Below are 24,688 nucleotides of genomic sequence, written 5' to 3'. Positions count from 1 at the left end.
AATTGAAAACAGGAAATCAATAGAGAAAAATAATTGAAACAAAAAGCTAGTTCTTTGAAAAGATCAATAAAACGAATGAGCCTTTAGCCAGGCTAACTAAAAAAAAGAAGAGAAAGGACACAAATTACCCAAATCAGAAATGAAGGAGGGTACATCACTACAGATCCTATGGACATTGAAAGGATAATAAAGGTATACTATGAACAATTCTCTGCCCACAAATTTGATAACCTAGATGAAATGGATCAATTACTTGAACAAGACAGAATTTGCTGAAACTCACACAAGAAGAAACAGACAAGCGGAATAGGCCTACATCTATTAAAGTAATTGATTTAATAATTAATAAGTGTCTAAAACAGGCAGTACCAGGCCCAGAGGGCCTCATTGGTGAATTCTACCAAACATTTAAGGAAGAAATTCTGCCAGTATTCTACAATCTCCTTCAGAGAACAGAAGCAGAAGGAATACTTCTTAATTCATTCTATGAGGCCAACATTACCCTAATACCAAAGACATTATAAAACAAGAATTTATAAAAGATAACAATTACCAATAATGTAATAGGATATTTCAAGAGTATTTTGTATAAGCTTTGGCAAAATAGATATTTAACAGTAATAAATTATGATTATAAAAAGCAATCTTTGAAAAGCAAAATAGCCCAAATTTTTAGCATCAGAGAATATTTAAATTTTAGTATATGTATCTATTTTATATTTTATGCAGACTTACACACTATCTCTTTAACTAAAGAAAAAAGGAAATATACTCTCAGGAAGTCAAAGAACTCACAGAACATTTCTAACAGTTTATACTTAATTGTTCATTAAGCATTTAGATGAGCTGACCATTTCTAGACGCTGTACAAGATACTGACTTTACAGATGATGAAGAAGAAAAAAATCCCTGTCCTCAGGTACTCAATCTAGAAAGGGAGGCAGCCAAATAAAGTAAGAAGTATGGTATATGTTTCTCTGTCTTTAGGTCTTTGCTCCTGCACTGGTTATGGTGGGAGAAAAATGAAGGATGTATCTAAGAGTAGCAGTGATGGAGTTGGGAGAAGACAAGGTAGAGGAGATATTAGGAAGGCTTCTCAGAAAAGGTGATGGAATAAACTGCATGTGAAAGAAAAGTAGAATATCCAAGAAGACAAAAGTCTGACAAGGTTTTTTTTTTTTTTTCAGGTGGGAAGAGAGATAATTCAGCATCTCTTGGATGACCACAAATAAATTGAGGTAAAGATTATACCTTTTCTTTTAGATATCATGAGTCTGATACACTTTCAGACCATGTATTAGAGTTCTACAGGAAACTGGAAATAAAAGTTTTAGGCTTAAGACAAAGTTTGGTTGAAAACAGAGTTGAAGCCATTATGGAAAAGGTGACTGTGGATGAGACAGTCCAGGGAAAATGTGCAGGGTGAAAAGAGGATCAAAATTGAATTCTGAGAAATACAAGCACTTGAGGTCTAGCAGGCGAACCCAAATGCAGACTTAAAAAAAAAGAAAAAAAAAAAAAGAAAAAGAGGGAAAGAAGAACTAAGAAAACAGGATGAACTAAATTAAAGACCAAGAATATTTCAAGGGCAGAATAGATAATAGTATCAAATGCAGTAGATGTGAAGACTAAAATGTATCCACTGTTCCTTGGTAACTTTAGCTAGGACAGTTATAGTCATGTAGTGGGGTGTATGCCAGACTATGGTAGACTGAGTGATTAATGGGATTAAGGAAGTAGGAGCATCTAGCATAGACTTTTCTTGCACAAGGTTTAGATGTAAAAGTAGAGGCAAGAACAGGTGCTGATGCAAGTAAGTTTACAGGTTTGGTGGAAGGAATTTGAATGAGTTCCTTCTGATGACTTCTGTTTTCTCTGGTTAGGAGAAGGTGAGATCTTTTGCTAAGACTCTGAAAATAAGTGGCTGAGGAGAGTGAAGGACAGAAACAGGCACTGGGAAGACTAGGTGAGCTGACCAGAAAGATCTAGGATGGTCAGGCATTATTGCAGACCTTTAGGTCAGGTTGTGGAGAACCTTATTGTGAAATCACTAAAGGAAATCTTAAATGTTAATACTCATCTTGGCTATCTTATCAGTAAGCAAGAACCTAGAGCAAAGTATAAGACAATTTTCTACTTTTAATTAGCAAACTGAAATTAAGCAAAAAGATTTAAATATGAATGTTTACTAAATATGGATATTTTGATCCAGAGATCTAGAGAGCTGTAGAAAAGAAAACATATAAAAGCAATTCTTTTAAACTTATCACATATTTTCTTAAAAAGAGAAAAAAATCAAAGTTAAATAATGTTCTAGTAAAAGTACTAAATTAACTGCTAGGAACTTAAAGCATTAAATCCCAAGTCTTTCTATTGAGGTAAGATTTTAAAAATAGCTTTATGAGTGTGAAATTTGAAATATTCCATTTATCTAACTCCTCAACTATGATGCATTTGTATGTGTAGCTTATTTTAAGTGATTGGAAAGTAATTGAACAAAAAGTTCTGATAAAGTGTTCTTCATAAGAAGTAAGTATTCTCCCTCTCTCTGCCTCTCGCTCTCTCCCCCTCCACCCTCTAATGTACCACCTACAACAATTATTTCGGAACCGCTATAGTTTGTTCAGGTCACACATTTACAGTGAAAATAAATGTAAGTGATAGAAAATGTTTTATTCAATAAAATCAAGATTGCCTTCTGATAATATTAATTTCTATTTACAGATTTGCCATTTTGAATATAGAAAATCAAGATAACTTAACTCCAGAATTCAAGTGTAAAAACTGCCTTTGAACTTTATACAATCATTATCTGGGATTACTACTTTTATTCTACAACTATACTTCTGGAAAGATTCTAAATCTATTTTTGAAATGGTAGTAGTTAGTTCCTCTGCAGAGACAGGACATGCTAACTTAGCTCCTGATCAGTGAAGTTGGTAGGTCATCTACACAGGTCAGGACAAGAACTACTACCTCTTCTACAAGAGTTGATACACTCACAAAAAATGCCCAGCGTACACTCAAAACTGTTTTGTAAACTGTTACTTTTAAAGTGTCACCTCAAAACATCAGTAGTATCATTTGGTTTAAAACTGCTCTAAAATAAATCACAAGGTTTATTCTTTCAAAAAGGAAGCAAGTGATTTTTGATAGTGCTGTTCAGAGCGGGAGATTTAAAATACTCACACACACACACACACACACACACACACACACACACAAGCATGCATACACAATTTGCAAAGGTTACAGGTGTAGTTTTTATAATATATGTTAATAATGTTTGATTTTCTTAAAAACTGCATTATTATAAATTATAATTAATTTATAACATAATTACATGTAATATGTAATTACTATTGCTACCATCAATGGTGAACTGTTATATCAAGTACTGTGTTAATAAAAGACTCACATAGATTTCATTTAATTCTTTCAACCACACTGGGATATAAAAATTATTACCTATATCTAAGTATGGGTAAGTTGAAGTTTGAAGAAATTTAACTCACTCAATGACTTATTTCAAATAAGTTGAGGGAGCTAGGAGTTGAAACTAGGTCATATGATTCTAAACAAAACCCATATTTTTAACTGCTAGGTTAGGGAACTATTAGTTTGCTATTTATTAAAATCTTTAAATAGATGATTTATAGGATCAGTGGGCTTCAGCAAAAAAAAAAAAAAAAAAAAAATTCTCCAAAATATTTCAAAAAGAATCAATGTCTTACACTTGTTTCTTTGTTGAATCTATTACCTGTCTGTTGGTGATTTCTCTTCATATTCATTTTATTTCCTAAAATAAGATGTTCTTATACTTAGAAAAATAACATTCCCACATAATCTGTCAATTTTTAAACCCATAAAAATCGTGCATATTTTGAAAGTAACTGTAGGGACAAAGTAGTCATTTACGTATATCGAGCTGTCCATCTTTATTTCTCCCTATTATAACTCCCAGTTCTACCACACATCTTCACTGATCTGAATTGGTGGACTCCACTTCTTAAGATTTTACTTATTGTTCTGTTGTATGTATAGGTTCACCCTATCCAACTAATTATTAATAACAAAAACATCTATGTTAAGCACACAGTGATTAAATTTTATGTTAATCTTATCTTAGAACTCTAAACTACGGTGAATTTGAAAATTAAAAAGGGAGTAAATATTAGACTAAGAAAAAAATATTTCTACTTTGAATGCAGGTCTTTGAAAAACAAATATCAAATCTGGCCCATCCTTTTTCCCTTTTTCTTCTTACCTCAGGTTGGCTGGAAATATTCAAAATGAGAGCCCATAATTCAGCTCTCAGTGCTGTGGGACTTCCTTGTCTGATATACTGTTGAGCAGCAGCACTATCTTGTTCTGATAGAACTGTCAAAAGTATATTAAAATCTCATTAGAAAATTCATAATGTAAGAAATAACATTGAAATCTTTAAAAATCTTTTGGGAAGCTAACATTTCATCTTTATGTCTAACATAACTGCATCATATCTTGACAATCTTCTTTTACTCTCAGATTTTTGATGTGGCCTTATTTACAGCCCTGTAAGTTTCAAGCCGTAAGCTCCTCCACCTCCTACCCCATCAGGTGAAAGTTTTTAATGTAGGTACCTTGATTTCACTGTGCTTTAACTATAGCTCCATGGATGTGAAACTTGTGATGCATATGTAGAATAATTTTTGGATTTCATCATCACATGAAGTCATAGCTACAGAAACCCTAAATTTCTTATGCATATTCTACTAAGTCATGAATGTTCTAGTGTTTGGAAGTGGTATACTATTTGAAGTATTATGACTGAGAATTCTAAAGAATGTAGATATCCATTCTATTCGATGACATTTTAGCTATCTGCCAAAATCAACAGAAGAGAGGGATTTTTAAAGAAGTAAAAACAAAAAGATCTGATAACCTTTTAAAAAGGCCAAAAATTATTCATAAGCAGTCAAGTTCACAAAATTAATATATTATCCTTTTGTTTTCATCTTTATGTTAATGAAAATACTAGCTATTAAGTCTGGAAATTAAGCCCCCGTCCAAAACAAACAAACAAAACCAAAAAATAAAAACAAAAGAAGAAATACTAGACAACTGCTGATATTTGTCAAACAGTTTTGTTTTCTTATATTTTCTTCTTAAAAGAAAAAGGAAAAAAATCTTACACTAAATGAGAATGAAACAAAGGGACCACATGATAACTTGCAATTGTGTTTAATGAAAATATCAAATCATACAAATGCAGTCTTCTAAATAAATAGGATTCTGAAAAATTGAACTAGGGAGTTTAGAACATGATAATATAATTGCCATAGAAGATTTATTCTGACACAAGACTTACCTGCACTTCATATTTCAAAGACAAAACAGGATTTATAAAAATAAGGAAAAGAATCTTAAAAAGATGGGGAAAATTTGCTCTCCAGAACACTAACAGCTGCTTCAGTTATTAAGCCCTACCATGGTGAACAGTCGCTGGGAAGTGTGACAGCTATTATTCTCTCCTGATGCAGGAGCATATTCCTATTAACACTAATGAGAAGGGTGTGGGCACATCAAAGAGAGAACCTGGCTCTTTGATTTTAAAATGAAATTCTACTGTTGAATGGATTAAGCTAATATCCTTGAGAAATGCATGCCTGCATTTATCATTTCCTTTTTAGTGAACCATCTGTGTACTTCTTTACCTGACATTTATTGATAAAGCCAAATTGATGCATTTCCCCTCTTTATAAAGATTCCCATTGTTTTATCTACATTGTTAAATTTTATTCCTTTTTAGGTCTTTAGCTTCTCAGAGATTAAATTTCAGTTGAGGGTATACGATACAGACATTTACTTGAGACTATCTCATTTTCAGAAATTAAAATAAGTATAATCAAAAGCTTACCTTTTTGCCCAATACGTACATGCTCATTTTCAAAAAGCTCTAAAAATGATAAAATAAATAAAATTATTAGATACAAATATAATCAGCCACATTTAGAACAATATTATGTAAATGTTTTCGGGTGTTGATGCTTTTAATTATTTTCAAAGCTGAATGGCTCTCCAGGAAACTATAAGAATATTTATCTTTATATGTGGAAAAATCTTTTTTCTAAGTTATTTCAAGTTTGTAGAAATGAAAAGGAAATATATTTAATCAGAAGAAAAGATTGACAAACTAATTTTCTTTGTTAAAATAATACAGAATATCTTCTCACAACACAAATGTTTGTCCATTCATCTTTGACTTTTTTTCCTAAAAACAAAACAAAACTTATTGATAGCTTTATTTGCAAATCCCTACTTCTACTCTAATCTACCATGAAAGCAAATCTAATAAAAGCCTTAATACTTTATAGGAAATCCCACTATACCAATGCCATTTAAAAAGATTGTATGGGAGAAACAAAGATTTGTTTTTAAAGTACCAATCATAATGGAAATAACCTCCTAAACTAGATCATATTAAAACAGAGAAACATCTGTTCATCAAAAGGTACCACTGAGAGTGAAAAGGTAAGTCACAGAGTGGAAGACTGTATTTGCAATACATATATCCAGCAAAGGACTTGTACTTAGAACATGTAAAGCACTCCCGGTAAGTCAATTTAAAAAAGACAACTATCTGATACAAATAGGCAGAAGCTGTGAACAGGTTCTTTACAAAAGAGGTAATCCAATGGACCAATAAACATATGAAAAGATGCCCAACCACATCAGTCACCAGAGAAATGCAATTAAAACCATTATGAAATACACACCCATCACAATGGCTAAAATGAAAAAGAGTGACAATTCTAAATGCAAAGGAAATGGAGCAAATGAGCTTCTCATACAAAGGTGGTAGCAGTGTGAATCAGTACAGCCATCTTGGAAAACTGTTTGGCAACATCTACTAACACTGAATATATGCACACCCTATGATAGCAGCACATCGCTCTCAGGTGCGCATCTTATACCTATGTGCACCAGGAGACTTACACAAGAATGTGCACAGAAGCACTACTGATAATAGTCAGCCCCCTATGTCTGTGGATTCAACCAACCACGGATTGAAAACATTTGAAAAAAAATTTCAGAAAGTTCAAAAAAGCAAAACTTGAATTTGCTGTGTGCCAAGCACTACACTGAATCTGTGTGAATGAACTGATGTGTTGGCATACCCTGCTGTAGTCTCCCGCCATTTCATGGATCCTCAGTCTCCAGCACTTGTGTTTGAGTATTGTTCACCTTGTGTCTCGTTTGTCACTTACGTTGTGTGCACCCTTTGTTTCTGTGAAAAAATGGCTCCTAAAGAGCAATTAAGTGGTCAAAACAATCCCTCAAAAGCTATGTAAAGCAATTATACTCCAATAAAGATGTTAAAAATAATAATAATAATTTTTTAAGAAGCTAAACAATCCCTCAAAGGCTAAGAGGGAGCGTTAAGTGCTATCTCTCAACAAGAAAATTAAAATCTTAGATCTTTTGAAAAGCGGCATATTTCTTGCCAAGGTGGGCCATAAGGTCAGTAAATACAAATTGAGCATTTGCAAAATAAAGCAGAAAGAAGCTGAAATTTGTGGAAGTGTTTGTGCTGCCCCTACAACAGCAAAAGTGGTCTCTCATTCATGACAAATTGCTCACAAAGGCGTCAAGTATGTGGCTGGAGGACATGTCACAGAAGCATATCCCTGTTCATGGCAAAATGATGTGTGAAAAAGCACTTAGCCTCTGTGAATACTACTGTGACGGGGTTGAGGAGAATGAAGGAGTTTAAGGCTCATAAGGGATGGCTGGCTAACTATGTAAAGTGCTACAGCCTCAAGAACTTAGAGATCATGGGAGAATCAGCATTGGCTGATGCCAAGGGAGCTTCAGCGTTCTCAGAAGAGCTCAAAAAACTTATAGAAGAGAAAGGCTACCTTCCAGAGCAAATCTTCAATTGTGATGAAATGGGCTTGTTCTGGAAGATGTCCAATCGTACTTATATCCATAGGACAGCAAAGTAGGCCCCAGGGTTCAGGGCCTGGAAAGATCACCTTAGGCTGGTGCTGTCTGGCAATGCAACAGGTCACGTGATCAAGCCAGGCCTCATCTACTGAGCAAGCAATCCCCAGGCCCTTAAGAACAAAACCAAAAATTGCCTGCCTATGTTCTAGCAATACAAGAAGGCTTGGGCAATGGCCATTTTGTTCTTGGAGAGGTTCCATCAGTGTTTCATTCCTGAAGTAAAGGGATGAAGAGAAGGGGCTGCCATTCAAGGTCCTCCTCATAACTGACAACACTCTCTGCTTCACTGGCGAGAATGTGGACATGATGTTCCAGTCTCCTGCAGCAGCGCACTGAGGTGAATTAACACCTACCTTGCCTTCAGGACGTTTCGTGCTGCCCCTGATGCTAACCCTGACTGAGCAGCATTATTGATTTACGAAAGAGCTTCACAACTGCAGGTGCATTTTTGCTTCCCGCAGAGGCTGTAGATGCCTTAAGTCCTGAGACCGCCGATGCATGCTGGAGGCAGTTCTGGAGTGAGGTGATCAGTGATTTCAGGGGCTTCTCCACTACTGATGCAGAAGTCAGTAGTATTTTGAATGTTGCAGGGGAAGTTTGGTGGGGAAGGCTTCTCTGACATGATTGGAGACAATGTTGAGGAACACACAGAAGAGCGTAGAGAAACCCTTACCAACAAGGAACTTGAAGATCTGCTGAAATCCTCTAAAGATGATGGTGATGGTGATGATCATGATGCAGAAGATTTAGAGGAGGCAGAGCCATCAATCTGGACACTTGAAAATTTTGCAGCAGTTTCTCAAGTATGATTAGAGAGAGAACATACATGTGTGTGGAAGTGGGGATGGGAGTAGCAGGAGGGGGAGGGACAGTGTGAGGAGGCAAGAGATGAGACCTGAACAGTAAAAATAGTGGTTATCCTTGACACAGGGGATAAAGATTGAAAGATGGTAGGAAGGGGCTTCAGTTTATTGATCTGGGTGGTAATTTAGTTAGGTGTGTCCAATTCATGAAAATTTATTGAGCCATTCTCTTAGAATTTTGCCAACAAAATGACTTACATATGTCTAATGAGTTTTCAAAATTATTTTAAAGACCCTCAAATAAAAAGACAAATATCTAGTTGAACTCTAATAATTGTAACATACAAGATTCTATTCAATAATTAATAGTAACCAAGGAGAGGCAAAAAGCATGTTAGTTGCCAGATATTAAAAAAGTTACTAGATTAATTTGGAAATGGCAAGATAAACCTTAACCTCACTCTCATTTTCATTTAGTATATGCCATATGGGAGAAATACTAACCAGGAGGCACTTGTGTAGAGTCATCTATACCAAGTTGCCCTGCAGTTAAGCCAAGTTCCACAAAGAATTCTTTCTGAAAAATAAAACACAGAATTACCATGCATCTCAGACTTTGCTACACATTATTTTAAAAAAATCACCTTCACCTAAACATCAACTTAAATGAAAATTACAATGTAAAATAAATGTTTGCTTCATTCAAATATCTAAAGAAGAAAAGAATATTATTGAACTTTTAGATAGTAATGCTTTAGTCCAAAATTTTCCCTTTTTAGGTAACAAACTAATCAGTAAAAGTAAGGAATAATTATTCTGAGGAAAGAATAATAAAATTTAAATCTCTCCTGAAACATACATACACACACAGCATATGTAGCACTTAGCAATTTTATTTTCTAAATTCATTGTCTAAAATTACCAATATAATTCTGTATCTGTGCTTTCTATGGTACTGTACTTCACTCAGCTCTTAATCAAATAAATACTGCAAATATCCAAAACAACTTAAATTAATTTTTAAGTAAAATTAGACTACCAAGTACTCTGCTAAAATAAGAATAAATTAGATTTACTCTCCAGACTTCCTCTACTTATCTAGTAATGTCTAAGGAAAGTAATCATGTTTGTCTGTTGTTTTATAAATATATAAAAAACAACCCCATAGTATTCACATTATTTTTATTCCCTAAGTAATTAAATATTTCTATTAATATTTGCCTCAGTGTTTTGTTACTATTCTAATTGCTAAAACCAAACTCCCTTCTCCTTTAAAAAATGGAATTAGTTTTAATCCTTCACAGTTATCTATGATTATTTAAGTTAGTGATTTATTTGCATCCCTCATAAGACAGTTATTCAGCCTAACACACATTTCATTTCTGTATCAATTTTAAATAACTGCCATTATATTTCAATTTTTAACTAAACTAATTTTAATCTATACTTTTAAAAAGCACTGCAACTTATGTTACCAATTTTTAATGACTCAAGTGGTAAAAATTCACTGCTTTGGATATTTTTTACTCTATGTCAGTAGACCTGGTCCCTAATCTCAGATTTCCTTCTCTATGAACATGTATTACCTTTTTTCAACCTGTATCAAAGAATATAATCACACCATATTGAAATTATCTTTTTACTGTCCATCTCCTCATTAGCCTGAAGCTCTTGGAAGACAGAGACTATCTCTTACACACATTTGCACCTCCTGTTCTTAGCACAGTGCTACGTGACACATAACAGTGGGGAGTCAGTAAATAGTGAACCACACTACTGAGTTCTAGTTCCCACCTGCTGTCTCTACAACACTGAATTAGTGAACAGGAATTAGTCAGCAACTTCTCTTTAGAGTTAATAAATTTCAGTTTCAAGAAATTCCCTTTTGACAAGAAAGGGGTATGGGGTTAAGAGATATAGATTACTACATATAAAATAAATAAGCTACAAGAATATATTGTATGACACAGGGGATATAGCCAATATTTTATTTTATTTTTTAATAGATCTTTATTGGAGTATAACTGCTTCACAATACTGTGTTAGTTTCTGTTGCACAACAAAGCGAATCAGCCATATGCATACACATGTCCCCATATCCCCTCCCTCTTGAGCCTCCCTCCCACCCTCCTTATCCCACCCCTCTAGGTCATCGCAAAGCACAGAGCCAATCTCCCTGTGCCACGCTGCTGCTTCCCACCAGCCAACTATTTTACATTTGCTAATGTATATATGGAGATGCTACTCTCACTTCGCCCAGCTTCCCCCTCCCATCCCATGTCCTCAAGTCCATTCTCTATGTCTACCTCTTTATTCCTGCCCTCAACTAGGTTCATCAGTACCTTTTTTTTTTTTTTTAGATTCCATATATATGCGTTAGCATACGGTATTTCTTTTTCTCTGTCTTACTTAACTCTGTATGACAGACTCTAGGTCCACCTACCTCACTACAAATAAGCAACTTCGTTTCTTTTTATGGCTGAGTAATATTCCATTGCCTATATGTGCCACACCTTCTTTATCCATTCATCTGTCGAGGGATATTTAGGTTGGTTCCATGTCCTGGCTACTGTAAATAGTGCTGCAATGAACACTGTGGTACATGACTCTTTTTGAATTACAGTTTCCTCAGGGTATATGCCCAGTAGTGGGATTGCTGGGTCATATGGTAGTTCTATTCTTAGTTTTTTAAGGAAACTTCATACTGTTTTCCATAGTGGTTGTATCAATTTACATTCTCACCAACAGTGCAGGAGGGCTCCCTTTTCACCATACCCTTTCCAGCATTTGTTATTTCTAGATTTTTTGATAATGGTCATTCTGACCAGCATGAGATGACACCTCATTGCAGTTTTGATTTGCATTTCTCTAATAATTAGTGATGTTGAGCATCTTCTCATGTACCTCTCGGCCATTTGTATGTCTTCCTTGGTGAAATGTCTGTTTAGGTCCTCCTCCCATTTTTTTTTTTTTTTTCCTCCCATTTTTTTAACTGGAGTGTTTGTCTTTGAGATTGAGCTCCATGAGCTGTTTGTATATTGTGGTGATTAATCCTTTGTCTTTGTCTGCTGTTTCATTTGAAAATATTTTCTCCCATTCTGAGGGCTGTCTTTTTTTTTTTTTTTGCGGTAGGCGGGCCTCTCACTGTTGGGGTCTCTCCTGTTGCAGTGCACAGGCTCCGGACGCGCAGGCTCAGCGGCCATGGCTCATAGGCCTAGCCGCTCCACGGCATGTGGGATCTTCCCGGACTGGGGCACAAACCCGTGTCCCCTGCATCAGCAGGCGGACTCTCAACCACTGCACCACCAGGGAAGCCCTGAGGGCTGTCTTTTTGACTGGTTTAAGGTTTCCTTTGCTGTGCAAAAGCTTTTAAGTTTAATTAAGTCCCATTTGTTTAGTTTTGTTTTTATTTGTTACTATAGGAGGTGGGTCAAAAATGATCTTGCTGTGGTTTATGTCAAAGAGTGTTTTTCCTATGTTTTCCTCTAAGAGTTTTATACAGTGTCTGGTCTTACGTTTAAGTCTTTAATCCATCTGGAGTTTATTTTTGTGTATGGTGTTAGGTAGTGTTCTAATTTCAGTATTTTACATGTAGCTGTCCAGTTTTCCCAGGACCGCTTATTGAAGAGGCTGTCTTTTCCCCATTGTATGTTCTTGCCTCCTTTGTCGTAAATTAGGTGCCCATATGGGCATGGGTTTATCTCTGGGCATTCTATCCTGTACCATTGATCTATATTTCTGTTTTTGTTCCAGTACCATACTGTCTTGACTACTGTAGCTTTGTGGTATTGTTTAAAGTCAGGGAGCCTGATTCCTCCAACTCTGTTTTTCTTTCTCAAGATTGCTTTGGCTCTTTGGGGTCTTTTGTGTTTCCATATGAATTGTAAAACTTTTTGTTCTAATTCTGTGAAGAATGCCATTGGTAGTTTCATACGCACTACACTGAATCTGTAGATTGTTTTGGGTAGTATAGTCATTTTCAGAGTATTGCTTCTTCCAACCCAAGAACATGGTATATTTTTCCATCTGTTTATGTCATCTTTGATTCCCTTCATCAGTGTTTTACAGTTTTCTGAGTACAAGTCTTTTGCCTCCTTAGGCAGGTTTATTCATAGGCATTTTTTTCTTTCTGTTGCTGTGGTAAAGGACAGTGTTTCCTTAATTTTTCTTTCCGATATTTTGTTGTTGGTGTATAGGAATGCCAGAGATTTCTGTGCATAATTTTGTATCCTGCAACCTTACCAAATTCATTGATGAGCTCTAGAAGTTTTCTGGTGGCATCTTTAGGATTTTCGACATATAGTATCATGTCATCTGCAAACAGTGACAGTTTTACTTCTTCTTTTCCGATTTGGATTCCCTTTATTTCTTTTCCTTCTCTGATTGTTGTGGCTAAGACTTCCAAAACTCTGTTGAATAAGAGTGGCGAGAGTGGACATCCTTGTCTTGTTCCTGGTCTTAGTGGAAATGCTTTCAGTTTTTCACCATTGAGTATGCTACTTGCTGTGGGTTTGTCATATATGGCCTTTATTATGAGGAGGTAGGTTCCCTCTCTGCCCATTTCCTGGAGAGTTTTTATCATAGATGGGTGTTGAATTTTGTCAAAAGCTTTTTCTGCATCTATTGAGATGATCATACGGTCTTTATTCTTAAATTTGTTAACGTGGTGTATCACATTGATTGATTTGTGTATATTGAAGAATCCTTGTATCCCTGGGATAAATCCCACTTATCATGGTGTACGATCCTTGTAATGTGCTGTTGGATTCTGTTTGCTAGTATTTTGTTGAGGATTTTTCATCTATTTTCATCAGTGATATTGGTCTATAATTTTCTTTTTTGGTGTTATCTTTTTCTGGTTTTGATATCAGGGTGATGGTGACTTCGTAGAATGAATTTGGGAGTGTTTATCCCTCTGCAATGTTTTGGAAGAGTTTGAGAAGGACTGGTGTTAGCTCTTCTCTAAATGTTTGATAGAATTCGCCTTTGAAGCCATCTGGTCCTGGACTCTTGTTTGTTGGAAGATTTTTAATTACAGTTTCAATTTCATTATTTGTGATAGGTCTGTTTATACTTTCTAATTCTTCCTAGTTCAGTCTTGGAAAATTGTACTTTTCCAATTGTACTTGTCCATTTCTTCGTGGTTGTCCATTTTATAGGCATATAGTTGTTTGTAGTAGTCTCTTATAATCCTTTGTATTTCTGCAGTGTCAGTTGTGATTTCTCCTTTTCCATTTCTAATTTTATTGGTTTGTGTCCTCTCCCTTCTTTTCTTGATGAGTCTGACTAAGGGTTTATCAATTTTGTTTATCTTCTCAAAAAACAGCTTTTAGTTTTACTGACCTTTGCTATTGTTTTCTTCATTTTCATTTCATTTATTTCTGCTCTGATCTTTATGATTTCTTTCCTTCTACTGACTTTGGGTTTTCTTTGTTATTCTTTCTCTGGTTGTTTTATGTGTAGGGTTAGATTGTTTATTTGAGATTTTTCTGGTTTCTTAAGGTGAGATTGAATTGCTATAAACTTCCCTCTTAGAACTGCTATTGCTGCATCCCATAGGTTTTGGGTTGCCATGTTTTTATTGTCATCTGTTTCTATGTATTTTTTAATTTATTCTTCAATTTCTCCAATGATCTCTTGGTTATTTCGTAGTGCACTGTTTAGCCTTGTATTTGTGTTTTTTACAGTTTTTTTCCTGTAATTGATTTCCAATCTCATGGCATTGTAGTCAGAAAAGATGCTGGATACGATTTCAATTTTCTTAAATTTTCTGAGGCTTGATTTGTGACCCAAGATGTGATCTATCCTGGAGAATGTTCCGTGTGCACTTGAGAAGAAAGTGTATTCTGCCACTTTTGGGTGGAATGGTCTATAAATATCAATTAAATCTATGTGGTCTATTGTGTCATTTAAAGCTTATGTTTCTTTATTTATTTTCTGTTTGGGTGATCTGTCCATTGGTGTAAGTGGGATGTTAAAGTCCCCTACTATTACTGTGTTACTGTCGATTTCTCCTTTCATGGTTGCTAGCATTTGCCTTATGTATTGAGGTGCTCCTATGTTGGGTGCATAAACATTTATAATTGTTATATCTTTTTATTGGATTGATCCTTTGATCATTATGTAGTGTCCCTCCTTATCTCTTGTAACAGTCTTTATTTTACAGTCTATTCTATCTGATATGAGTATTGCTACTCGAGCTTTCTTTTGATTTCCATTTGCATGGAATATCTTTTTCCATTCCTTCACTTTGTATGTGTCCCTAGGTCTGAAGTGGGTGTCGTGTAGGCAGCATATATATGGGTCTTGTTTTTGTATCCATTCAGTCAGTCTGTGTCTTTTGGTTGGGGCATTTAATTCATTTACATTCAAAGTTATTATCGATATGTATGTTCCTATTACCATTTTCTTAATTGTTTTGGGTTTGTTTTTGTGGGTCTTTTTCTTCTATTGTGTTTCCTGCCTAGAGAAGTTTCTTTAACATTTGTTGTAAAGTTGGTTTGATGGTGCTGAATTCTCTTAGCTTTTGCTTGTCTGAAAAGCTTTTGACTTCTCCATCCAATCTGAATGAGATCTTTGCTGGCTAGAGTAATCTTGGTTGTAGGTTTTTCTCTTTCATCACTTTAAGTGTATCCTGCCACTCCCTTCTGTCTTGCAGAGTTTCTACTGAAAACTCAGTTGATAACCTTACGGGGATTCCTTTGTAGGTTATATTTTGTTTTGCCCTTGCTGCTTTTAATATTTTTTCTTTGAACTTAATTTTTGCTAGTTTGATTAATATGTGTCTTATTGTGTTTTTCCTAGGGTTTATCCTGAATGGGGCTCTCTGTGCTTCCTAGACTTGGATGACTATTTCCTTTCCCATGTTAGGGAAGTTTTCAAGTATAATCTTTTCAAATATTTTCTCAGACACTTTCTTTTTCTCTTCTTCTTCTGGGACCCCTATAATTTGAATGTTGGTTCATTTAGTGTTGTCCCAGAGGTCTCCGAGATTGTCTTCAATTATTTCTTTTTTCTTTATTCTGCTCCTCAGTAGTTATTTCCAACATTTTGTCTTCCAGCTCACTTATTCGTTCTTCTGCTTCAGTTATTCCGTTATTGATTCCTTCTAGTATATTTTTCATTTCAGTTATTGTGTTGTTCATCTCTGTTTGTTTGTTCTTTAGTTTTTCTAGATCTTTGTTAAACTTTTCTTGTATTTTCTCAATCCATGCCTCCATTTCTATTTCCGAGATTGTGGATCACCTTTACTATCATTATTCTGAATTCTGTTTCAGGTAGATTGCCTATTTCCTCTTCGTTTATTTGGTCTTGTATGTTTTTGCCTTGCTCCTTTATTGTGACATATATTTTTGTTGTCTCATTGTTTTCTTTTTTTAATGAGTGAGATTGTGTTCCTGTCTTACTGGTTGTTTGGCCTGAGGCTTCCAACACTGGAGTTTGTAGGCTATTGGGTAGAGCTGGGTCTTGGTGCTGAGATGAGGAACTCTGTGAGACCTCACTCCCATGAATATTCCCTGGGGTCTGAGGTTCTCTGTTAGTCCAGTGGTTCAGACTTGGACCTCCCACTGCAGGAGCTTTGGTTCGACCCCCGGCTCGTGAACCAAGATCCTGCAAGCTGCAAGGGGTGGCAAAAAAAAAAAAAAAAAAAGAGCATAGTAACAAAGTAAAAAATAAAATTAGACTAGGAAATTATGATATGTTAGAAAGAATACAAAAATAAAAATATAGATGAATCAACAACCAAAAGATACATCAGTACCACAATACTAAAAAAGAGGAGAAGGGAAAATAAAAAAAAAGCGGGGGGAAAGGCCTTGGCTGTGGAATGCAGGGCCTAAGCAGGGGTGAGGTTTGGGCGGTGGGCGGGGACTATACTTAGGACCCACAAGGCTGGAAAAGGCCCTGGGGGCTGTGGGGCGTGGGGCTTAGGCTCAAGGAACAGAAGGGGCCCAGGTGTGCCCTTTCCCTGGTCTCAGAGGGCAGGTGACCTCACCTGGGAGCCCAGCAGGCTTCCTGGCTTGAGTGGGTGGGGCAAACGCCCTCCTCTCCTCTCCTCTCCTGCTCTTCGGGTCTGGGAGGGCCCCTCCTGCCTGCCTCTCCTGATCTCCCCAGCCTCCCTCTTATGCCCCCAAAGACCAATGTGGCCGAGGTGGGGGGGGGGCGGCCTTGGAGGGCAGGAAACAGGCCTGGGAGTTCAGCAGGGTCCCTGTGCTGATCCCCTGCCCTCCAAAGCTACCTCCAGGCTGCGTGGGACCCTTTTGATATGGGTAAGTCTAACCCTGACACTGTGAACTAGGTTTGAGGGCCATCTATTGAGGCATCATATGAGACTCACTGAGTCTCACTAAGTTCAGTATTCACACAGACAGACCAGGGTTACAGATAAACCATGCATCATCAGGTCAGAATCACTATCACCAGTTTACATCATTCAGGAAACATGGGGACAACTATCCCTCATGCCTGCAGACATTAGGTATAGTTACAATTTTTTAAAAATTTGCCACAGGCTTTTTGTTCTCCAATAGCTAAGAATGAATCCACACCAGCTCCAGGTCCCTTCAGACAGACAGAGGCAAAATTAGCCCCACTTACGCACATGCTAAACATTTTCATACATTATCCTTTCCCTGCTTCTTTATCTAGCAAACTCCTTCAAACTATTTCAAATGGCAGTATCTCTGAGAAGACCTCCCACCACCTCTAGGAAAAGAATCTGTCACTTCTTCTGTACAGCCATATCACTTTGTATAAACTGCTACTAATAGGGCTTCTAACATCTTTTAAAAATAACTTCTTAAAAATTATTTTTTAATGAAAGTTGTAGTAGTAATGTTTAATAGTTATATACTGCTTACTACTTTCCAAGGACCATCTATATGCTTTATATTTATATATAAGTTTCCTAGGGCTGCCAGTGGTACAAAAAGTACCACTAACTGGTTAGCTTTAAACAATAGAAACTCATTCTCACGGTTCTGGAGGCTAGAAGTCCAAAATCAAGATATTAACATGCTCTCCCTGAAGGCTCTAGGGGAGAATCTGTTCCATGCCTTTCTCTTAGCTTCTGATATTGCTGGCAATCTCTGGTGTTCCTTGGCTTATAGATGCAACACTCCAGTCTCTGCCTGTCATATGACATTCTCCTTGTGTGTCTCTCTTCTGTGTCTCTTCTCCTCTTCTTATAAGGACACCAGTCATATTGGATTTTGGGCCTACCCTACTCCAGTAAGACATCATCTTAATTTCATTGCATCTGCAAAGGCCCTATTTGCAAATGAGGTCACATTCACAGGTACTGGATGTCAAGATTCAACATATCTTTTGGGGGGGGACACAATTCAACCCATAACTTATATCTTAACTTACTGATCTGCACAACACTTCTATGAGATACTATTGTCCAGGGCTTCCCTGGTGGCACAGTGGTTAAGAACCCACCTGCCAATGCAGAGGACATGGGTTCAAGCCCTAGTCTGGAAGATCCCACATGCCACAGAGCAACTAAGGCCATGCGCCACAACTACTGAGCCTGTGCTCTAGAGCCCGCGAGACACAACTACTGAAGTCTGTGCGCCTAGAGCCCATGCTCTGCAACAAGAGAAGCCACCTCAATGAGAAGCCCACGCACCGCAACGAAGAGTAGCCCCTGCTCGCCACAACTAGAGAAAGTCCGCGCTCAGCAACAAGGATCCAATGCAGCCAAAAAAAAAAAAAAAAAATACATACATTTATTTAAAAAAAAGATACTATTGTCCATATATTAAATAAGAAAACTAAAGCTCAAGGTTAAGAAAAACTTGCCCAAGGTCACACAGCCAGTGAGTGGCAGAGCAAGAATTTAAACCCAGGTTAGTTGGCTTCAGAATCTAATCACCTAACCACCACACTATACTATCTTTACGGGCAATAAACAGAAGTCAAATCAGCTAAAAGACTTAACAACAACAACAAAACAGCAGTTCCCTATTTATGCACTCCTTCCCAACACACACATACACAACACACACACACACACACGCACACACACACGCAATCATACTTAGCCCACTATTCAGGAACAACCACTTTCAGCGTTTTTTTTTTTTTTTTGCGGTACGCGGGCCTCTCACTGTTGTGGCCTCTCCCATTGCAGAACACAGGCTCCGGACGCGCAGGCTCAGTGGCCATGGCTCACGGGCCCAGTCGCTCTGCGGCATGTGGGATCTTCCCGGACCAGGGCACGAACCTGTGTCCCCTGCATCAGCAGGAGGACTCTCAACCACTGCGCCACCAGGGAAGTCCAATTTCAGCTTCTTTTTCTGGTATTTACACCCATATTTCAAGTAACAAGTATATATTGTTATTTTTAATTTATCAGTTTCAAATATCTACTGATTTTTTAATGATAAATGAGGATTTTTAGCTCATGTACATTCTCTTTTCCTCCCTCTATCATTCCATTATAAGTATATATCAATTCTTGATTAGATCCATATTAAGAGTTTACATTATTATTACTATTTAAAAATTATTCACTGCTGAGGCAAGGAGTATGCTATAAATATGTTTCCTTTCCTAAAATATGTATCTTTTTCATACAGTCCATAATTAAACCATTTTTTCACTTATGCAATTTTCTGTAATCACTTACCTCTTCCTCTACCCTTTAACAACTCTGAAAAGACCCTCCACAATACAATTTTGCATGTGGTTAAACCTGTCAGATCATCTTTACTTTTGGTGTTTTTCTTGCAGGCACTCATCCTGGAACCCTCCAACCTCCTGTTCCAAACTGGAATCGCTCTGCTCTGGTCCTGTTGCACAAACTTTGTCCTGGAACCTCTCTTCACTGTCACTTTGGAAATTGTTCTTCTCTTAGGTTGGAATCCCATTTCCTGGATCCTCTGTTTTGCTCTTTTTGTTTTTGATCTTGTTTTAGAGCATTTCTGCCAATAGCTCCCTTAATAAGAATAAATATTTGAGATCACATACATCTGAAAATGTCTACTTCAAATTCTCATTTGATTGACTGTTGGTTACATACAGAATTCTAGGCTTGAATTCATTCAGATTTTTAAAGGCTTTACTTAAAAATCTTCTGGCTTCCAGTCTTCCTGCTGAGCGGTCAGATGCTTGAAACTTTATATATACTCTGTTTTTCTTCCATAAAAAGTTTTTAGTCTTCTCCTATTCAGGTGCCTTGGGTCTTCTTTCATTCACAGCATTGGGTACTGGGTGGGCCTTTTCACAATGAAGATTCCTGTCTTTCCGTTCTTAAAATTTTTAATAATTCCTTTACCTCTGTTTTCTCTTTCTAGAACTCCTATTGGTCAGGTGTTAGCCCTTCTGGATCGATCCTCTAATTTAAAAAAAATACCTTTTCCTTCTTATTTTTCATCTCTTTGGCTTTTTTGCTTTTGCTCTGTTTTCTGACAGACATTTCCTGGGCCTTCTACTGATTTTTTTTTTTTTTTTTTTTTTGGCATACCGTATTTTTGAGTCCTATAAGCTCTTTTTTCATTTTCTAATGTTTTGTTTTGTTGTTTTAATGAAATTCTATTCTTGTTTAATGAGTAATATCTTCTCTCTGAGAATATTAATGTTTGCTTTACATCTTCTATTGGGGAGAAATGGTTAACAACAGGCTAACCTTTTTGTCCATGTGAAGATAACCTTGGGTTTACCTTCTCTCAGCACTGTTGACCTGAAAATGTACTGGATCACACAAAAAAACTGTGGAGAGGAAAGCCAGCTATATTACTAAGCAACATAATTTACTGAAAAAATATGACCCTTGACTGGTAAATTATATCTGAAATGGAAGACTGTAAGTGGACTATAAAAATCTAATGGAAAACACAGGCCTTAGCAACCTGGTGTGCCTCTTGAGAGGACTTGGAAGCTATGGTCATGTGCATTATAAGAAATAGTTCCTATCGCATATGAGACTTCCCTATGCTGTGCCTATGTAGCCTTGGCACTTCAAATTGCATGCATTCCTTGTGGGGCTAGGAAGTAGCATCTGGTTGGCTGCAAGGACTTCCAATGAAGATCTACGTGATATACTGACATGCCATGTTTTCTGTCCTGTATCATTTTGCAAATCTACATAAACCTCGCACCAGGTTTTGGCCTATTGTATCTTGTGAGTGTAGATGTAAATTCAAGCCTGAAATAACTATTGGTGGTCGTAATAAGCACTCATTCCCTAAATTGGCTATTTCTTCTTCTTCTTTTTTTGTTTGTTTATTTGTTTTAGTTTTGACCTATGCCTTTAAAATTGGAAGATTTCAAGTATCTGGAGATCCTAGGCTGGTCAGTTACATTTAGGGTTGAGGCAATTAACGACTGACTGGAAGCTCTGTCTGCAAGAACTGGGCAGAGTGTGGTGGACTTCACTGTGAAGCAATTATAGCCAGCCAGCTATTTTTCTTTTCTTTTTTTCCCCCGCCCCCGGTAAGGGTTCTCCAAATCTCTGTTAGCCTTTTCTCTGGCATTCTAAAGTTGGTGGAGGGTGAAGAAGGAGAGACTGGGCAGGCATAGTGGTAGTGGTAGGGGACAAGGGTATTAGTTCGATATTCGGTCAACTTTCACTTAATTCCTCTGTTTTCAATACCGTGCCTCATTCCTGTTCAGCTCTATGTCTGAGGTCACTGAGTTTATAGCCTTTCTGATTCTGTTTCTGTAGTGATTAACACACCTCTGGTCTTCTGTGAGGGAGGAGGAGTCACCGGAATATGCAGGATGAGAAGAGTCCGGGGGTCTTAACCCTTCCTGATACAGACTTTTACACAATCTCCACTTTCAGCCCTATGTCTCCTCAGAGACTCTATAACATGTGGTATCTCCAATTCTTGATCCTTTCCAAAGTTCAAGGGAGAAAAATCATCTGGCTTTTTGTATCAGTCAGAGTCCCGTCAAGAAATAGAAACCATACCAGAAATGTGAACAGGGAAAAACAGAATTAGCAAATGCAGAAAGGAACTATGACTTCTAAGCAGGAGGGTGAACCAAGAAGGAAATAAGAACTCAGGAAAGGGTCCCCCAGTGCCCTCAAGACTGAGATTCAGACTTTTAAGGAGAGGGTATGCCTGCCACAGGAATGTGCAGACCAGAGGTGAAGAAAAACCTTGCCAGAGAGTACAGGCTGGAGCTGGTTGACTGAGGGCTGCCAAGGTGAGTGCTACTGGGTCTTCTGTTTGCTGATCTGCTGGCTTCTGTACATGGAAAGCCCCTTTCTCCTGCTATTGTCTTGCAATGTCCCTCCAGAATCCTCTATTGACAAAGCCTAACATCAAGCTAGTTTGCAAAAAAGAAATGTTTAGAAGGTCCAGCTCCAGTATAATAAAACAGAGCAAAAAAGGCAGATTTGCAAAACTACAATGAAGCATCACTTCACACTGGTCAGAATGGTCATCATCAAAAAGTCTATAAATAATAAATGTTGGAGAGGGTGTGGAGAAAAGGGAACCCTCCTACACTGTTGGTAGGAATGTAAATTGGTACACCTGTTGTGGAAAACAGTATGGAGGTTCCTTAAAAAACTAAGAATAGAGTTACCATATGATCTAGCAATCCCACTCCTGGGCATATATCAGGAAAAGACAAAAACTCTAATTTGAAAATATATTTGCATTCCAATGTTCATAGCAGCACTATTTATAATAGTCAAGATATGGAAGCAACCTAAGTGACCATCAACAGATGAATATATAAAGAAGATGTGGTATATATATATATATATATATATATATATATATATATAAAATGGAATATTGCTTACCATAAAAAAGAATGAAATATTACCATTTGCAGCAATATAGATGGATCTAGAGATTATCATACTAAGTGAAGTAAGCCAAAGACAAATATTATATGATATCACTTATATGTGGGATCTAAAAAAATAATACAAATGAATTTATTTACAAAACAGAAACAGACTCACAGACATAGAAAACAAACTTATGGTTACCAAAGGGGGATAAATTAGGAGTATGGGATTAACAGATATACACTACTATATATAAAATAAACAACAAGGATTTACCCTATAGCACAGGGAACTATATTCAATATCTTGTAATAACCTATAATGGAAAAAAAATCTGAAAAAGAATATGTGTGTGTGTGTAACTGAGTCACTTTGCTGTACCCCTGAAACTAATACAATATTGTAAATCAACTATACTTCAATTTTTAAAAAAGGTAGATTTGGAGCTGAAAGATAATAAATTGATTACTGTCACACTTGTCATCCATACCTCCCACCTTTTAGAGGCATTAAGGCTTGACCATCTTCATGTTTGCGTCATTCTTCATTCTCCCATCAGCTCTCTATCTTAATACTTTAAAGCTTAGAGTTACAAGTTGTTTCCTACTTTCACCAAAGACAGTATTTACATTTCTGCCCTCCTTATCGTTTTGGGGTAATTAACAAAAGAAGGAGTGATGGTAATTTCTTAACTCCTTTATCAGGAAATCTTCCCACCTTTCTATAATTACTCTATTTTTAAACTAACGACCTTATCAAATTGTGACAGTCTCCAGAGCAAAGACAGCCTTTAACTCATCTTATGTTCTTTTATCTCCCTCAGTGTCTCACCATGTCATGAGCTTAATAAAGGTTGGGTGAATTAAATGAAATGTACATTCTTTAAAAAAAATTTTTATAAAATTCATAATTTGTTTCAATCAGTTTTACAGCCATACATCAGGCACTCAAATTCCAACAAGTTGTCTTATAAATCTATGCTGTTTATTAAAATAAGAAATAAGCAAAAGCATTTTTAGGTCAAGGAAAGCTCATCTTTAATCCTACTAGCAAAGCAACTCACTCTCTATACAACATACTTACAATAAAAAAGAAACTTTTCATTTTATTCATTTATTTAATGAGCAGATTGTCCTACTGCTTTAGACATATGCTGCACTAAAATATATTTCTAATAGTTGCCCTCTAAAATATGTTAATTTATTTTTAAATGCCTATACTTACCAATTCAGGGATGTCTTTTACTTTGAGAGGAACTTGGATTAAACCCAAATGAGTCCTGAAACTATGAGAATCACCATTTTCATAATTTGGGTTGCGAAGATTAATTAAAACCTTTAAAAACAAATCCAACATAATTGGTTAGTTTCTTTATTGACTATTTACACTTACAAAATTGGTAGTAATAACCTTAGTATATATCACAAGATTAAAAACTATCTGGGTTATGCATATACTTTAATTACATTCTGAAAACTAAAATTGTATTAAAATGTTAAAATACTATAAATATGTTTTTAATTTAATATTCCAACAGATGATCTACCATATAAAACTAAAAAATTAAAAATTTAGTTAGAAAGAAAAACTTTCTGATGGTAAAAAGAATTGTTTGATTATATTTTACCAGGGAAAATGACAGAAAAATTTAAATTGCTTGATTGTAATATTTGCCAGGAAAAATTTTAGAACCAACTCTAACTCTTTTAAAAAACAGATACTGACAAGGTTTATAGAAAGACAGTGAATAACATCATAAGGTTTTGCCGATAAACCGAACCCAAAGGGAAAAAAAATTTTTCAGAGGCCAAGCTAACAAGAAAGACGGATTTATATATTTTTCAAAATTAACTAGATTAAAAAAAAACTTAGATATTTGCACAGCCTTTACTCTAGGAATCTCACTTCTATCAGTATGATTATGGAAATAATTAAAGCTGTTTGCAGAGACAGTGCAGAAAAAAACATCAAGGAAGTACTGTTCTCTTATAAAACAGAAAAACATGAGACAACTTAAATATTCCATTTGAGGAAATTACCTAAATAAATTATGTTTAATTTGTACAAAATACAGTGTAATATGCCTCAATTAATATCAGAATATGTTTATTAAATTAAAAAGTTACAGTATAGTAGT

General features: G+C 36.2%; 1 protein-coding gene across 7 annotated transcripts in view; it reads right to left on the bottom strand.

Moving 5' to 3' along the window:
- Window positions 1-24,688, bottom strand: part of TBC1D19 (TBC1 domain family member 19) — a 199,872-nt gene that overhangs the window by 102,431 nt on the left and 72,753 nt on the right. For all 7 annotated transcript variants that reach the window (XM_079919380.1, XM_079919382.1, XM_079919381.1 and 4 more), the window contains 4 exons: window positions 23,776-23,886; window positions 9,297-9,369; window positions 5,900-5,938; window positions 4,268-4,380 (listed from right to left, as the gene is read on the bottom strand). In XM_079919380.1, the coding sequence (XP_079775506.1) occupies window positions 4,268-4,380; window positions 5,900-5,938; window positions 9,297-9,369; window positions 23,776-23,886 (336 nt within the window). The remainder of the gene's footprint in view (window positions 1-4,267; window positions 4,381-5,899; window positions 5,939-9,296; window positions 9,370-23,775; window positions 23,887-24,688) is intronic.

Source organism: Stenella coeruleoalba (genome assembly GCF_951394435.1).
Source record: "Stenella coeruleoalba genome assembly, chromosome: 4".
Taxonomy (NCBI): Eukaryota; Metazoa; Chordata; class Mammalia; order Artiodactyla; family Delphinidae; genus Stenella; species Stenella coeruleoalba.
This window is presented reverse-complemented; position numbering and strand designations above follow the sequence as displayed.